Here is an 18,047-nt window from a genome sequence, read left to right as displayed (position 1 = left end):
AGAACCAGTTAGAGAATACCTGTTTGTGTTTGTTTAATTTTCCATTTATGAATTTATAAGCTATGCATTTGGTGCATACAAGTTTAACATTGATAGCATATCTATGATTCCTGTAAGCATAATGAAATTTCCTTATCTCTTTTGATACTGTGAATTTTTATTTTTGATTTGTCTAATTGTGTTATCACAACTCCTTTAAAAAAATAACACCTGATGTTTAGTAAATTTTCCTCTAATCTTTCATATATGTCTTTGGTCATTTGATATGTTTTTTGTAGGCAATGGATTGTGCATTTTTGTTTTCTTATTCACTCTGCTACTCTCACTTTATTATATTGTTTGTAATATGAACATCCAAAGTTATGTTACTTAGGTTTATACTTTCCCCCATTTTTGTCTTGATATTGCTTAATTTCTTTTTTGTTCATTTTCCTCTTTTGCTGGTACTTTGTACATATAATTACTTTTGCTTAAACTGTATTGATGCAACCCTGTTTGCATAGGCTCTCTTCCCATCCCTACCTTCAGTCCCACTGGATAGCCCTTTCCCTAGTTTGGAAATTTTACTTCATTGATTTTTTTTCCTTCCTCCCTCCCTTCCTCTCTTCCTCTCCTCTCCTCTCTTTTCCTTCCTTCCTTCCTTCCTTCCTTCCTTCCTTCCTTCCTTCCTTCCTTCCTTCCTTCCTTCCTTCCTTCCTTCCTTCCTTCCTTCCTTCCTTTCCTCCCTCCTTTTTCCATTCTTTTTCTCATCTCTTTTAGGTGGTTAGTTCAAAATCTACCCTGCTTCTATCTTCTAACTTCTTTTGTTTTAGATTTTTTTCTGTACCTTTTTCTAAGAAGATTTTCTTTGCTTTCTTTTCCTCATGAATTCTCTTCCCTTCCTGTTTCTTCTGAACTTCTGCTCTCTGCTTTGTGGTCTACATTTACTCATTCTTTCATTTCTTTGTGTTACTCATGGAATTGATGTTAGTTAGTTCCAGATGCCTCTTTTAACCAACTTCTCTGTTTTCGTCTTTATAGATCTTGTCCCATCATTCTTTTTTTGTTGCTGTTGTACCTCACTCTTAAAAGTATCAAGTCATGACAGAAAATTATGTGTATAGAAGTCGTATCTCAGGGTAGAAATTCTTATGTCACAAATCATTCAGCTCAATTCTACCAATTAACTTCCTTGTAAATATTCTCCTCTCCATTCATTAGTCTTGATATTTCATCTTTAAATTTCATCCCTTGTCCCAGTTGTGGGTGCCACTTGCCCTTAGGAGCTTACGTTTCTTTTTCTGTGGCAGGATGCTGTCCATGAGAACAAAATATTTTCTTAGAGAAGGTGGTCTCTCTTTGTACCAACTTTCTTTGGATTAAACCTATGGTAAGATCCTCATTTCCATGACAGGCATAGAATCCCTTCCACCACGTTGAGTTGAGACCCTCTTTTCATTCCTTGTTTCAGTTCCTCCTTTCTGTAGCCCCACTTCTAGCTTAGAGATTAAGGGAGTTAGCCCTTTGATGTTTACCCATGGACTATGTGCCCCCTCTTATTCTGAAACTTTGTCTGAGAATATCTTGAGTCACGTTGCCTATGTTTGTGTGGGGGGAAGGGAGTGTTGTATCACTTAGTCTGTGGTGCTTCTGTTCTGTTTTTTCACCTTAACTTCTGTTTTTTTTATACCTTTATTCCTTTGGGTATTTTAAAAATCTTCTTTGTTTTTTTTAATTCCATAGGCCAGTATCTTTAGTCCTATTTTTAAATAAAGTAACCTCTAGAAATGGGATGGTGTATTTTATTACTTTTCTTTGCTCTATAATTTTTTACTTATCCACCTTTCTTGTGTTTCTCTTGCATTTAGGGTGTTTGCAAGTTGAATAATTATGTATTTTTTTTATTTACTGGAATGCTTTAAATGCCTTTATTTTATAGAAAATCCATCCCTTCTGTTAATGAATAGGCTCAGATTTATAAGGTGGATAGGTCATTTTGAGCTGCATGTTGAGCTTTTTTGCTTTTTGGAATATATTATTCCATTTCTTTCTGTGGTTTCTAGTTGATGTAGAACAGTCTTATGTCATTTTAATTTTCTTTCCTTTATATTTGAAGCTGCTTGCAGAATTTCATGTTAAATTTAAATACTATGTATTGCAGAATTTGAAGTATAAGCATTTTCCAGAGATGATCTTTGAATTTCTAAAAAAAAAAAAATGTGCTTTGTTTTTTATATTCAGAAGTTCTGGGAAGTTTTGTTTTATTTCTTGCATTTTGGTGTTCAGGGTTGGGTTGTTTTTTTTTTTTCATCTGTCACCTTCTGGGAGAACTATGAGTCTTAAGTAGTCTTTATGCCTCTTCTCTTTGAAGTCAATAGCTTTGGCTTATATAGAGATTACATATTCTATCAACATTGCTGTCTTTTGCATCTCTTCTGCCAAATTTTCATCCGCTTCAGTATTTTTGTATCTCATATCTGTGATTCTTTCTTTTGCTTCTTTGAAGAAACTCATCACAGTGGATTCAGTTTTTTTTTTTCTAATTTGGCTAATTATCTCTGTTTTGAGAGCTATACGTTCTAATAGTTATTCCTTCCTAAATTATTCTCTTAGAGATTTCATTTCTCTTTTGAACCATTTTAGAATTTCTTCTTTTTTCATCTCACACTCTTTTAGAAATTCATAGGGTTCTATATTCCATCAGACTTTGTTTTACTTTCCTTTGTCTTATAGTATTTGTTAAAGGGGTTTGTACTCTTTTGAGGGTTAGGTACTATTCCTTCTAATTTTAGGGTTCTGTGTTAATTTATCTGCCTGTGCTCTAGATTTTTGGCTGAATTTTCTTCCCCATAAAATCTTTGATGCTTTAACTCTCCCCACCTTCCCCACTTTATACTCCTGCATCACTAACTCTTTGACTCAATCCCCTTTGACTATGGGTACATTTCAAGAGCTGGACCACAAAGCTGCCTCAGCCTCCTATCATATAATTTTTATTTTACCAGCTTCATTCTTTGCACCTATTATTCTCAGGAGAAGGGGTTATAACTGGCCCCAATTGTGCTTCAGGCCACTTTTCTTCAGGCCCAATGCAGCTACTCAAACTGGCCTGATACTCTAGTTACCCATGACTTTCATCTTTTTCCTCTTTGACAAGGATGAATCAACGTCAGGCTTTTTATCCTATTGTTGGAGAAGTATAGGAAGTGTTCTGAACAGAGTCTCTACAGTTTTGAGGGTCCCTAAACTAGAGTTCATCTAGGAAAATGGCAGCTGATTATCTCCCCCAATATAGCTGGTCAGAATCAATATCTGCCTTTCAGAGTGGAGAGTGGGTATGCTGACAGTATCTGTAGCAGGAGAAGAATGTCAGTGTAAGTCCCGGCCACAAACCTACAGGACAATTTGTGTATTCTTGATCAGAGTGTAGAAGCTAGTTGGGGAAGGGTGCTAAATGAGTGCTTTAAAGATTAGCATTCTTTGATACTAATTCATGAGACTTCTACCTCAGTGGAGTTCCCTCTTTCTTGTCCTGTGAATTCAGTTGTAATTGTTCTACATCTGGCACATTATTTCTTCTTTGGATGATACCTGAGAGTGAAGATTGGAGAATGTCTAGTTTTCCATCTTTTTGAGCATGTGACCCAGAAGGCTCAACCTTCTTGTTTTATAGGTGATAAAACTGAGATCTAGAGAGAAGTGACTTACCTAAGGTCACACAGATAATAAATGGTATAGCTGGGATGTGAATCCAGACCCCCTGAATTCAGTATTCTTTCCGTTATACCATACAGTAGAATATAATGAGATAGCTGGTCTGAGGTTGGGATACAGAATGCATCAGGTTGTTGAACACATATTTGCCAAAATATGCTATAATAATTTAATATGACCAATCCAAAACCAATTATTATCCAAAACTCTAGCCAAGTCTCATCTCGAAGTTTGTGGTTCTTTAATCTGGGGTCTATGGACTTTTTTGTTTTTTTTTTTTCTATTTTGATGATATTATTTCAATATAATTGGTTTCTTTTATATTTTTTAAATTAATTTCCTACATATTTTATTTTACATGAATCTCAAAATATTACTTTGTAAAGGGGTCCACATGCTCCCCCATTCTGCCAAAGGGGTCCATGACACAAAAAAAGTTAAGAATCCCTTGTTCTGGAGATTCCAGGATGGAATGTGTGCCAGACACAGAGAGATCTCAGATTTAATAAACAGCTTTTTATGACCCATTGGCTCACTTTAGTCTTGATGCCAAATACAGAATTGAAATTAGTCAATCAATAAGCATTTATTAAATGCCAACTATATACCAAGCATTGTGCTACGTATTAGGTATACAAAGACAGAAACTAAAATAGATCCTTCCCTCAAGGGCCTTACATTCTATCAAGGAAGTCAACATGTCAGGGGTAACATGGTTAGACTCATACTTTAAGAAAACCGTTTTGGCAACTGTGTAGAGAACAGAATGGAAAAGATGAGCCAAGGAGCCCTATCAGAAGGCTATTAGAATAGCCCAGGCAAGAAGTAATGAGGGACTGACTTAGGGTAGCAATAATTTATGTGGAGAAAAGAACACAAATCTGAAAGCTGTGGAAGTAGATTCAGTAAGATTTGGAAACTTATTAGATGAATGGGAAAAGGGAGAGTGAGGAGTTAAGGATGACACTGAGGTTATGAACTCAAGTGACTAGAAAGATGGTTCTTGGAAGATATAAGATCAGAAATGGTGTAGGGTTTTTTTGGGGAAAGATAAGTTCTGTTTTGGACAAATTGAGTTTGAGATGCCTAATAGAAGTCTGAAGAACTCAGTAGGCTATTGGTTATGCAGATACAGAATTCAAGAAACTAAGGCTGGGCATATGAATCTGGGAAACAAAACATATGGCCATAATCTGTGTCTATAAATCTCTATGAGGCAAATCAGAGCTCCCAAATAGCTGATGGTATATGAAGAATTTGGTTTGTGCTAAAAACATTAGAAGAAATATGTGGTCAAAAAATCTCCAGCACAAGTTTTCCCTTCCCTTTCAGAACATAAATGGGAAGAAAGATTCTCTCTTGAAGAGGGATGGTAATTTTAATCATGTAGGTGTGCTCACCAAGGTCTTTTCATAGAAAGGACGCCATTTGGATTCAGGAGACTTGAGCTAGAATCCCAGCTCTGACATCATTTGCAGAGTGACCATGGACAAATCATCCCCCCTCTCAGAGACTCATTTTCCTTATTTGTAAGATGGAACAAGCACTTTTTTAATCCTTAAGGCACGACATTGTTGTATATTGTTGTTAATCTTGAGTTTATGATGAGGGGGCTGTAGTGGGTAAAGAACTGGACTGGCAGTGAGGCTGACCTGGATTCAGATCCTGACTCTGACACTTACTAGCTGTGGGACTATATAGCCATATATAAAAATTTGTTATATTTCACTCTTACATGTCCTTCTGTGTCCCAACTAGTATTTTGCCTAGTGACATTCTCCCTGAGGACTTAGCTTGTTGGGTAGTTGCTATGTTTGCCAGACTCTTAACATAGCTCTTGACTCCCCAAACTCTCCAGCGGATCAAGATAAGGATCTCTCAGGACCTTGGGCTTCTTTGGTTGTAAAATTGTCTGGGAACAAGATGACTTCCAAGTTCTCTTCTGGTTTGGACATTCTATGGTTCTAAATGTAGAACTAAATTTTAGAGCTAATTAGCTCTAAAACATGAATCCAAGATTCTCCTAGACATATTAGTTATACTATCTAATTTCTAATTATTTGGACTAATTAAAAATATCATAACTTACATTTATGTAAATATTTTAAGGTTTACAAAGTGATATTTTAAAATCATAAAACTCAGAGTACATGTACAATATCCATCTCCAAAGAAGACCTTTATGAACTAGAAGTTCTAAAGCCACAACTAGCACTTTTTATGCCTTAAGCAGGTAGCACCAAATGCAGCCTCGGTACTGGCTGCTGGTCCTACAGAGGGGAGGAGGGGATGCAGGGTATTGCTCTGCTGAGTGATACTGCTTTCCTGAGGTGAGGAGTGGAAATAGGGAGGAATACATTTTCTATTTTTATATTCCTGTAGCTTCCAATTTTAGTTATTATTCTAACTAGATATTAATTTTTTTTTACATTGCTGAAGGATCACAGTAGGTCAGTATGATAGGAGGATGCGCCAGTGAGGGCCCAGGCCTTAGAGCATGCTCAGATTTGCCCTTCCTGGTGGTTTATAGAGAGCAAGTGTAGATATTCTTTGCCTAGTAATAATCCAACTAGTGGAGGCATGGTGGTCCTTCTTCGAAATATGAGTAACTGAGAGGCTAGTTCTGTGTAGTGATGAAGAGCCTTCTGGTTGGCTAAGGTGCTAGAAGGACTGATGGATGGCCTATTGGCTGCTGAAATGGAACAGATTATACAAATTAAGTGATATGAGGGGAAAAAAGAAGCAAAAGGGGCCTACTCCACATTTCATGAGCCATCAATCCTTTTAGCTCATTAGCCGATCAAAAGATTCTTTATCTCTCACCATACAATACCTGTCCCTTGGTCACTCATGACCAGAACTGGTTGGATTAGAACTAGGTGAGTAATATCTGTGCATAAGAAATGGGCCCTCATTGGACAGTTCTCCCATTACATTGGGAATATAGATTTAGAGCTGGAAAGAAATCTTAGAGGGTGTTTAGACCACTATCCCCCTTCCTTTACTTCTGCCTCTTAGTTCCCCTGATTTCCTTCAAGACAGCTCAAATCCCACTTATTCCAGGAGGCCTTTTCTGGTTCATCCAGCCTTCCCCTCTCATGGAGTTTCCAACATACTAAGCATTTATTAGAATGTAAGTTCTTTGAGGGCAAAGACTGTCTTTTTGCCATCCTTTGTATCTCTAGCACTTGTACAGTACTTGGCACATATCTAACAATTAGTAAATGCCAGTTGCCTTGACCTCCATATTTTTTTACAAGTGACTTGCCCATGCTGACCTAGCTAAGTGTCAGAGGCTAGATTTGAACCTGGATCCTCCTGATTCAAAGTCTAGCACTCTTTCTACCATGTGTTGGTCAATTGTCCTCTAAATTTTGCACCCTTCTGCTAAGCCCTGCTTTGTTGCAGTGCCTATAAATTAATGTCTCTATTTTGCCACTGTTTATATAGGAGAGTGCTAGTTGTGACTCTAGAACTTCTATTTCATAAAGAAGCTTCTTTGGAGATGGATAATGTACATGTTCTCTGAGAGAACATATTTATATATATATATAGGAGAGGGAGTATGAGAGGTGATTATCTCTAGCTTGTCTATAAGTTAATGGGTTCTGGAGCTTAGATAATTATAGAGGTCCCCTCCTTTGAGTGGGGTCTCTTTGAATAGCTCTGCCAGCTGTACAGCAGGGATAGGCTCTTTTCCTTGTGTAGGCAGCACAGGTGTGATTCTTTAGTAGTTTGAAGGAGATGGAGTGGAATCTTGGGAAGTATCCAGCATCTCAAGCCATCTGCTTCCCTAAAGAAACCAATCTCTTTCCAAGAAACCTTGGTTTCTTCAGTGTTTGGAGATATCTATCTGGATAATGTAAAGAGACAGCAGATAGGCTTAATCTCAGGATCTTCCCTATTGCTCAGGCAGAGTCAGATTAACCCATAGGCCAGGCAGATACATGCTTAGGAGTCCATAAGGTTAGCAAAATTTTCCCCTTTTTTGACTCTGGTGATAGAAAGTGGGAACCCAAGTAGCAGCCTTGGAATGTGGAACCACTCACCAAGAACACCAGATAGAAGAAGAGATGGCAGACCACTGAGGACCTTAGTGTTGTGTCCCTTCCCCCAGAAAGGATGTCAGGGATAATAAGTGACAGCATTGATTCACAAGAGCTAAGACTGGAAGGAAAATCCTAGAGAAGGACAGAAAGAAATATCCCATTTTCTCTTCTCCTGTAAGATACTTTTGGCAATTTTGTAGGAAGAAGGGAGTATTTGCTAGGGTCATTTTGTGTTGGGGGCAGGGTAGGGAGCAGTAGGAGATAGGAAAAGAGTACAATTTGGCTGGGTTCAGGGTCTTGGGTTTGATTTCTTTCTGTTATCAATCTACCGTTCTGAAAGTCCAAGTCCACATCCCCATGATGTTTCACAGTCATAAAGCCGAAAGCTTTAAATGACAATTCTAAGTAACAGGTGTTAGGGGTGGGTGAAGAGGCTAAGGGACAAATGGGGACCAAACACAAGTGCTGGAATTGCAGGCAGGCATTTGGGAGTGCTGAGCTGCCTGTTGCCTTATTTCTAATTCCAAACTTCTCTAGGTTTCCTTCCCTTCTTTCCCCCCAACCAGCTGTCCTGCCCCTCTGCCTAATAAAGATAATGATAATAATAACATTTATATAGCATTTGCTATGTGCCAGGCCTTGTGCAAAGCGCCTTACAACTAAATTAACATATATTTACTTTGCATGTATTTTGTATTTACTTATATTTGGACAAGTTATATCCTTCCCATCAAAACGTAAGTTCCATGGGGGCTGGGAATGTTTCATTTTTGTTTCATTTTTGTTTTTGTATTCCCTGTGCTTGTGTAATGCCTGGCCTATAGTAAATACTTAATAAAAGCTTGCTGATTTCTTTCAAATTTATATCTCCTTAGGGTTTAGGTTCTCACATAAATGTGCAGTTTTCTGAGTATCTCTGAATTGTGCATGTTTCTAATTATGAGAAAGTTGACTAAACAAGAAGAATATTCTTTCCTAAAGAGAATCTGGGATAGTCTAGTAGGTAGGTACCTTTCAATGAAATAAACTGTACAACCCTGAGAGTGGAGCCCCTCCCTTCATCAGGATGTGCTGATAGGGAATGGGAAATTTGTGTGATATCCCAGACAACCATATCTACAGACACCCAAGATGTGATAGAATATCTTAACTTTGTCAGTCTAAAGGAAAGACACTGAATCTGTGCCCATACCTTTTCCAGCTCCTGAAAGGAAAGGAACTGAGACTGTTTACAGTGAAATCAGAAAGGCTGGTAAGTCCACTAGTGAACAGTGGTATGGAGGTGGGTTGGGGGGAGGTTTGAGGAAGTAGGTTGGGCTTGAGAGAATGGGGAAAGAGGAGGGGTGAGTTTCAGTAGGTGGGTGAAAAGACTTTTGTCTAAGAGGAGGGGAATTCATATACCTTTATATACATATATATGCTACCAATTCCTTTTTGCCCAGACCAGGAAATCCAGTAGTGGAACTATGGGAAATGACTAGGTTAAGAAAACCAGATGCCCTTATGAGGGAGGAGGATGGAGGGGAAGCTACTCTACAATTGAGTTCAACAAGCATTTATTAAGAAACTATTATGTACCAGGTGCTATTCTGAGTGCCAGAAGGACAAAAACCAAAATGAAATGGTTCCTGCCCTCAAGAGTTTAGCTTCTATTGGGTAGAAGCAACACGGACATGGACAATGTAATACAAACAGTATTTATAATACACACACACACACACACACACACACACACACACACACACACACACACACACACACACTGTAATTTCCTAGGGAAGGTCACATGTCCAAAAGTAAAGGGTTATTTATTAACCAAAAAAAAGCAACTTCCAGATGGCACAATGAAGGGTAGGATAGAGTGGGATAGGGATGGATGGGGCTGACATGAATGTGTTTGAGGGAAGGGTAACTAGTGGCCAGGAAAGAGAGCTTCAGCCTAGTCATCTAACTAAAACTCAAAATCACTGGTACTATGAGTGGAGTCTTTAGGTATTTGATTATCATGCCTTTCACCAGTGGAAAAGGTAATATCTTTTAGATTATCAGTCACACTGAGCAAAAGGTAGAAAGAACAGAGTAGGTATACTTACTTTGTAGGACAGATGATGGATGAATAAATGAAAAACATTTATTAAACACTTTCTGTGTGCCAAGCATAGTATTAAGTGCTAGGCATGTAATACAAAAGAAAGGCAGTCCTTGACTGTAATTCTGGTGGGAGAAATAATACATAAAGGGAAGTAGTAGCCATAAAAGAAGTTGTGGTTTGGGAAGTCATGAAGACATTGTGCAGTCAGAGACAGTGAAGCCTAGTAGTTTAACTTCTCCCAGGCACGATCTTTGCATGGTCTTGTTTAAAGAATGGGGCAACAACAGTAGGAGCGGTCAAAGTAGGCACCCGTGGAGTCCTGGAGACTGGCTAGCCAGCTCCAGAAAAAGCTTTTTGGATCTATATCCCAAGAGCTCTTGGCATTAACCAGAGTGAAGATCAGCAGGGATGTGATGGCCATGCATGCCAACAACCCTCTCTTCTCATCTCTTTTTCCTGTTTTGATCACTCATGTCTCACCTACTTGTGTCTCCCCACCTCCTTGCTTGTGTTACTCCCAAAATTTAGGGCAAGTTTTCCTCATTCAGAATGATCGTAATTGTTAACTGCCAACAGTTTTCTCCTCAGATCATCTGTTAACAGACTCTTCCCTCTCAGAATATTCATTAACACATTAACTCTTTTCCCCTCAGAAAATTCATTATTTCTCTTCAGAATGTAATTATCATTTCTGTCAAAGTACCTCACAGAATGGAGTGGAACTGTGATTACCACAGGTGTTTTGCATTCTAGGGGAACATCTAGTTCCAGCTGAGAAATCAAAAGTGATCAAGCTAGTGGAGAACTTAGAGAATAGTACAGTTCCCTTGTAGCAGATGAAGATACCAAGACCAGAAGAAGGCAAATGACTTTCCTAAGATAACACAGATTAGTGGTAGATCTGAAAATGGAAACCAAGTCTCTTGATTCCCAGGCCAGTGCCCATTCCATTCCATTCTCTGAACATCAGAGAATCCTAGCAATCCTTACAGAATCTCAGTTGGAAGAAACCTCAGGAATTATCTGGTCTAACCCTATTTGAAAAGGATTTCCTTCTTCAGCACCACAAGCAAGTGGTCTTCTGATCTTTGCTTGAAGAATCACCCCAGTTATACTTCTAGACAGCTCTAATAGTTAGGAATAGGGCAACTAGGTAACTCTGGATAAAGTGCCACCTCTGGGGTTAGGAGGACCTAAATTCAATCTATCCTCAGATACTTACCATCTGTGTGACCCTGGGGCAAGTCGCTAGACCTAGTTTGCTTCAGTTCCTTATCTGTAAAATGTGCTAGAGAAGGAAATGGCAAACTACTGCAGTATCTTAGCCAAGAAAACCCCAAATAGGGTCATAGAGAGTCAGATACAATTGAAATGATTCAACAACAACAACAAAATAGGATGCTGTTCCTTACATCAAATTTACATATATAGTATACGTATATATGTGTGTGTGTACATATATATATATGTGTGTGTGTATGTATATATATATATATTTCTCCCTTGAGGAATAGACTTGAGCAGAACAAGTCTATTTCATCTTTCATGTGAAAGATATTTCAAATACTTAAAGATGGTTGTCATCTTTCCCCAAAGTCATCTCTTTTCCAGTCTAAACACATTCATTTCTTTGAACTGATCTTTTTTGTGTACTAAATACCCAGTAGAAAATATGAGAAAGATTCCAGATTTCATGTCTGCAGAGCTGCCAAAGAGAGAATTTCCCTTTGTGAAACTGACAAACTGATTTTGTAGATAAGTGGTTGTAATGGATAGATAAGTTGTTGCTTGATGATCTCATAGCTTAGTGAATATTAGAGATGGAATTTGAACCCAATTTGGATCTTCTTGATCCCTGGCTCAGCCCTCTAATCAGGAGGACATTTTACCTCTTCTAGAGGATATGATATATAAAATACTATTAGTTGTATAATATAATCAAAGGGAATGGGTATAAACCCTGAGTCTGCTACTTACTAATTGTGGGCAAACCTGACCGCTGACCTATTTTCCTTATCTGTAATACATGAGATGTTTGGACTACATTTCTTCTAAGGATGCTTGTCACTCTGAATTTTGCTTTCCTATGAATAGCTCTTTGAGTGTTCCCAAGAAATATAGAGTCCTCAGATTAACAGTGTTTACCATAGGTCGTTGGACCTATTCCTCTGCCTTCAGACAGGGCCATACCAATTATAAGTTTGGATTAGCGAATATCTACCTGGATTCCATGTTAATTTCTTTTAGTGATGCAGAATTTTTCCTTTGAAGCCAGAAAGTTCTTTTCCCTTGTCCAGTTTGAATCCTGCTACATAATCCTATTATGGCAACCTAAGCAGAGCAGCTAGTGGACACCAAAGGGAAACTAAGCCAAAAGAACTGTTTTTGAAGGAAGCGGTTAACCTCTCTTCTTTAGAAGTCTAGCAAAACCTAGGAATCCTTTCTCAAAAATCATATTTTCAAATGCATAAAATAAAATACATAGGATTGTAAAGGAAACCAATCATATTGAAATACAAATATCAAAAAAAATGTTTTAAGTTTACAGACTCCAGATTAAGAACCCCCATTCCTTTTTAAATATATTTTTATTTCATTGAAGTTTACCCAAATATATTTTAAAACATTTTAAACATTCATTTTAAAAAATTTTAAGTTCCAGATTATCTGCCTCCTTCCCCCAACTCTTAAGAAGGCAAGCAATACAATATCAATTAAACATGTGAAATCATGCAAAACATTTTTCCATATTAGAAAACACACCCACAAAAAACCACAAGTAAAATAAAGTGAAAAAAATATGCTTCAATCTTTGCCCAGAGCTCACCAGAACTCCCATTCTAAAAGAAAGAAAGGAGCCTTAAATTGTAGTCTTGGTTCTAATGAGCTAGAATTCTGTTTACTCAGGTGCCAGAGGTCCACTTTTTAAGGTCTCAGTTTTATTTTTGTCTTTCTTAATTCATTCAAATAGCTGGAAATGTTTAAAGTACAGAGTTCATTTTGTTCTCAGTGGCCTTGTAGCCCGCATACTAATAATATTCTGACTGAAAGAATTCTGTGTAGGAAGATCTGAGCTTCAATTCTATTCATGCCATTTCCTAGCTAGCTCTGTGACCTTAGACAGGTTATCTCACCACTGTGATCTTCAGTTTCTTCATTTGTAAAATAGAGGACAAGTATACAGTATTCTTGGACAAATAAAATAAGATAATGCCTGTAAAAGTCGTTTTTTTTTACCTTAAAGCACCATAATTGTGTTTGTTACTAGTATCCATATTATACTCCTGTAATCCTTCAGAGGTCCAACCTAAACTGAAGTATAAACACTGACTCCCTGGACAATTGGTTGTCCTTTCTCTACTTGAACATCTCCAGTGCTGAGTTTTATGACTTTATGGTTATAAATGTTAAATGTTATAAATGTTAAATTTAAATGTTAAATCTTTGAAAAAGTCTAATTGCTAGTTCTTTTTACATACTGAGCTGAAGCTGGTCTATACTTCTCCTTCAGACATCCCTAGAATATAGAAAATTGTCCTCTCCGCAAACAATCAGCAGTAAGCAGAGTCCATGTGTTTCCCTCTGTAGAAGGGGGGATTCCAGGCAGAATAGATACTACTGAACAATTCTGAGCATTGAGGAAGGTGCTCCTGCCCAGCAAATAAATACCTCTCCCACTTTCCAGAGGCCATAGTTAGATATTCACTCCTTTGGATTAGGAACATGAAGAAGAACATGTAGAACAGTGGTTCTCAACCTCTTCAGGTATAATGACCCATTCCAATCCCCTTCTATCCTAAAAACAAGGGGATTTCTCTCTCTTCTCCTTACTCCCTTTACAGAAGTAGATTCTTCTTACTCTCCATGCTATCAACCATGAGTGTAGTAAGTCCCTCATAGAAGCAGGGACTGGGTAGTGTCTCCACAATGACAGCAGAGGTCACATGGGTTCCTGCTGGGGCCTCTTGTGTTCAAGGATGTTCATAAATCAAGTGTTCCATGGTTCTGTACTGCCCACACTATAGCCTTCAGAGAATTGGTCCTTATTTGAGATCTGTAACATTTCCCCCCATCCCCCTCCTCCAGCTGTCCCATTCAGTCCTAAAGAGACAGTTCCCTGAGGAAAAGCTGTGAAGTAGTTAGTTTGTCTTTAGTGTTCCACTCTCCCCTTTGGGTACACTTTTCCTCCCCCACCCTCCTCCAATCAGTAATACTTCCTGCCCCCACCTCCACTTCCTGCTACCCTTACCACTCTCTAAACTGTTCTCAGGAAAGAATCCAACAAACTCCCTGCCTCGGGAAATATAAGTGACTCACAAGATTTCATGCGTTTGCATGTCCCAGAGGGATTGGCATTTCAACAAAGACCAACCTGGAGGGAACTTAGAGATCACCCAGGCCAAGCCCTTTGTTTTATGGATAAGGAAAAAGAAAAAAGAAAGCCCCAAGTCCGGCCTCTCGATTGCATTCCTCTTCTATGATCAGTGGTTCTCAACAGCAGATCATGTGGGGGAGATCTGAATTATTACAAGGGACTTCATGAATCCATGTGTGCACTAAGCCTTGTCATTTTGTCACTATGCATTTTCTGAGTTAGTAGAGTATTAACTACAGTGCTATGTGTGCCTAGTGGGGTACTGGGGGTGTTGTCTCAGAAATCTTTTTGGGGAGTGGGGTTTGAGAAATGAGAAATCTTTTGATGATAAGTCACCTGATTTGAAAGGCTTGGGGACCACTGCGTTATACAAGGCTGTGTTCCTTTGTGTCAGAAGAATGAATTCCTAACTATGGAATTCTAGGCATAATGTGTCTTGTGAGTGGAACACATTTATTTTCTCAAAGGGAAGTTCTACTCTGCCCTCACAATTTTGCAGCATCTGCTGTTCTGCTTCCTGTTAGATCTTGGAGTTCTCTTAATCCCTGGGTCCAGACTGGCTGCTCTCAGAAGTTTCTCTGATTCTCTGTTCATTTAACAAAGAAGGTTTCATTTTGGTTGGCCCAGCCTTGCTTACAAAGAGAATCTTTTCTCAGCTGCTATGTGTAATGGAAATGTGCCCTTGTAAAGCCACAATCTCAATCTATTCAGAATCTTTGACTTCTTTTAACAGCAGGAACAACAACAAAAAAAATCATTATCCCAAGATGTCTCCTCTCCTTCTCTTTGGTAAATGTCAAATCTGGGAGACTATCCTCTGGAGATTTTTCTCCTTAAACTTTATTTCCTCCTTTATCTGGACTTTTTTTAAAAAATTTTTTAAGCTGAAATCTTTCTTCTTTTCCTTCCTCTTTTTCCTCCTCACAAAAGGCAGGCAATAGACGTTTCCTTTTTGGCATGGTAGAAGTCAAGTGATATTAAAACCTCAAGTGTGACTGGCTACCGCTTTGGTCTGCCAATTCCCTCCTCGTCTTTAAGGAAGACTATTTCCCTCATAAAGCTTTGACCTACAACATAATAACATCCCTCCTGCTTCTCACCAGAACCTTTATGGTTGTTATTTGAAATAGGCTTTACTCTTGCTGTCATTTCTTTTCAAAGGACCAAACCAACTTTTATTTTCTCCCACTTTTCTAAGTTGGAGTTTTACATTTGACGTCAGCTTAGAAAAAGAGAGTTCAGCTGGGTGGCCATTTGGAGATAAGGGAGGCGATAGGGCACAAATGTACTATCAGAAGCTCACATTTCTACTTCACTTGAAGTTTTACATGGAGTATTCCTCACTACAACCACGTAAGGTGGCAAGTGCTGCCATATTTACTCTTCATTTTTCAGATAAGAAAAGTGAACTCAAAGAAATTAAATGACTTTCCCAGGGTCACACAGTTAAGATTTAAATCTAGATACCCTGACTGAATCTAGGGCTCTTTCTCTACTGCCTCTAAAACAGGGCTCTGTAATTCAGAATCTGTGGATTGTGGATAGATGTCATGGAGTCCATGAACTTGGATGGGGAAAAATATATCTAATTTTTTATAACCTCTAACTGAAATTTAGCATTTCCTTGAATGATTTAAAAACATTATTCCTCAAAAGGGTCCATAAACTATACCAGATTACCAGGGGGTCGTTGACACACAAGGGGTTAGGAACTCTTGTTCTATATGAGAGGAAGATAGCCTGACTTTTATTTTTCACTCTGTCACTTTTTCTATCTCTTCTCCAATTTATTGAAGAGGGAACTAAGACCATTGTGATGTCAAGAAGGTTAGGACTTAAACAGTCAGGAGGGCTGATGTTTAATAACTAGTAAGTAGAAGAAGAGAAGGAAGGAGGTCAGCAGTGATGCCAGACTGAAGCCAGGGAGGGCAGTTACCATGCAGGGACAACTTGCAGAGAGCGGTCAGCAAACTGGTTCTGACTGCCCTTTATCCTACTGACGGCCAAGTATGGGGGGGGGGGGTGGCAGCAGCCAGCTTTGGCATGATCTGTAAAATGTAGTTACCAGGTTCTAGCTACATCACTGGAAGGAGGAAGAGGAATAGGTTCCTTGAGTTTGAAGAGGGAGACTCCTGTTGGGGGGAGACACTTTTAAGGAAATTCCGCTTGGGGGAAGGATATTTGGGAGGAAATGGGGAACGGTCCCACCAGACCCAGCAATCGCAGAGTAACCCAGAGGCTTGAGACATGACAGCAAGGCAGTTCTGGACCCCTGAGGTCAACCTTGATGAGCCCCACCTATGGCTGTCCCCTGCTCCAGAAGCAATGGGATGGTTCCTTTGCCATGACTTCTTCACAACGGTGCTGGCTCACAGCTGCCTGGTAGCCCATCCATGCCCACAGCTGGTGGATGTAGGAAGCAGGGCATGAGCTTCTACCAGTCCTGGCCAAGGGCCCAAGGCAAAATCTTAATACTTGGGTCCTTGGGTCTTTGGACAAGTCTCTTCTCTCTGAAGTGTTAGTTTCCTTTCTATAAAGTGAGGGAGATAACTTTAGATGGCCTCTAAGATCCAATGTTCTCTGATAATTGTGCATCATTGTTTTGCAATATTTGGATGTTGCTTACTTCCCCACAGACAGCAGAGGGGAGGAATCTCCTCAGTGATGGACAGCAAGGGAAAAATGAAGGCTTAGGAAGCAGTCTCAGGAAGTCCAACTCAGGGTGCAGAGAGGAACCAAGTCAGCCTGCCTATTTCTTTAGTGGCCTCACTTTGTAAAGTCCTATAGTACTAAGCAGCACAATATGAGGCAAAGAAGACTTGGGGCTGGACTCAGAGGACCTGGGTTTGAACCTCATTTCTGCCACTTAGTTACTCATGTGTTCTAACAAGTCATTTCACACTTCTGGGGTTTAATTTGCTCATCTGTAAGGTAAGGGGTTGGGCTAGATGACTTCCATAATGTCTTCCAGCTCTCAGTCTATGACCTGGGGTGATTCTAGGCAATAGTTGGGGCCACTTTCCACCTAAGTGACCTGATTGAATCAGAGAAAAGTTCATTCCCCTCCCTCCGTCTCAGTCCGCACATCTGTAAACTATGGAGGTTGAACTACTAGATCAGGGATTCTTAAATATATATACATATATATATGTACACACATATTTATACGCACACATATATACACACACAGACACATGTATATGTATATGTATGTGTGTGCTTATATGTATGTATACACATATGTATACACACACTATAAACACACACACATATATATGTATGTGTGTGTGTATATCTATATATCTATATCAAATGGACCCCTTTGGGAGACGTGGTGAAACCTTTGTTTTCCTTCTCAAAATAATATTTTTTTATTCATTAGAATAATTGAAGGAAGCTAGAGGTCATTAGTGTATAGAGTCAACTCCTGAGAAGGGGGTAGGGAAGGAAATAAGCACCTACTATTAATTTAAAATATTAAGTAATTAAGTAATTTCTTAAGTAATTTAAAAAATAGGGCAGTTAGATGGAAAAGTAGATAAAGTGCCTAGCCTGGAGTCAGGAAGATCTGAGTTCAAACGTGGCCTCAAACTAGCCTCAGAGCTGTGTGACTCTGGGCAAGTCACTTGACCCTGTTCACCTCAGTTTCCTCATCTGTAAAATGAGCTAGAGAAGCACATGGCAAACCACTCCTGTATCTTGGCCAAGAAGACTCCAAATAGGGTCACAAAGAGTTGGACACAACCAAAATGACTAGGTAACAATAACTGTTGTGCCAGGCACTGTACTATACTTTACAAAGATTATCTCATTTGATTCTGGGAGGTAGGTGCTCTTA

The 18,047-nt window shown here is 39.0% G+C and overlaps 1 protein-coding gene across 6 annotated transcripts in view; it reads left to right on the top strand.

Annotated features, from left to right (window-relative positions):
* Window positions 1–18,047, top strand: part of PECAM1 (platelet and endothelial cell adhesion molecule 1) — a 101,969-nt gene that overhangs the window by 60,756 nt on the left and 23,166 nt on the right. For 4 of the 6 annotated variants that reach the window (XM_072645422.1, XM_072645417.1, XM_072645420.1 and 1 more), the window contains one exon: window positions 8,944–8,994. The exons of the other annotated variants lie outside the window; for them this stretch is intronic. In XM_072645422.1, coding sequence (XP_072501523.1) covers window positions 8,944–8,994 — 51 coding nt within the window. The remainder of the gene's footprint in view (window positions 1–8,943; window positions 8,995–18,047) is intronic. 6 annotated transcript variants of the gene reach the window in all.

This window comes from Notamacropus eugenii, chromosome 2 (genome assembly GCF_028372415.1).
Source record: "Notamacropus eugenii isolate mMacEug1 chromosome 2, mMacEug1.pri_v2, whole genome shotgun sequence".
Taxonomy (NCBI): Eukaryota; Metazoa; Chordata; class Mammalia; order Diprotodontia; family Macropodidae; genus Notamacropus; species Notamacropus eugenii.
The sequence above is the reverse complement of the archived record's forward strand: the minus strand, read 5'-3'. Positions and strand labels throughout refer to the sequence as shown.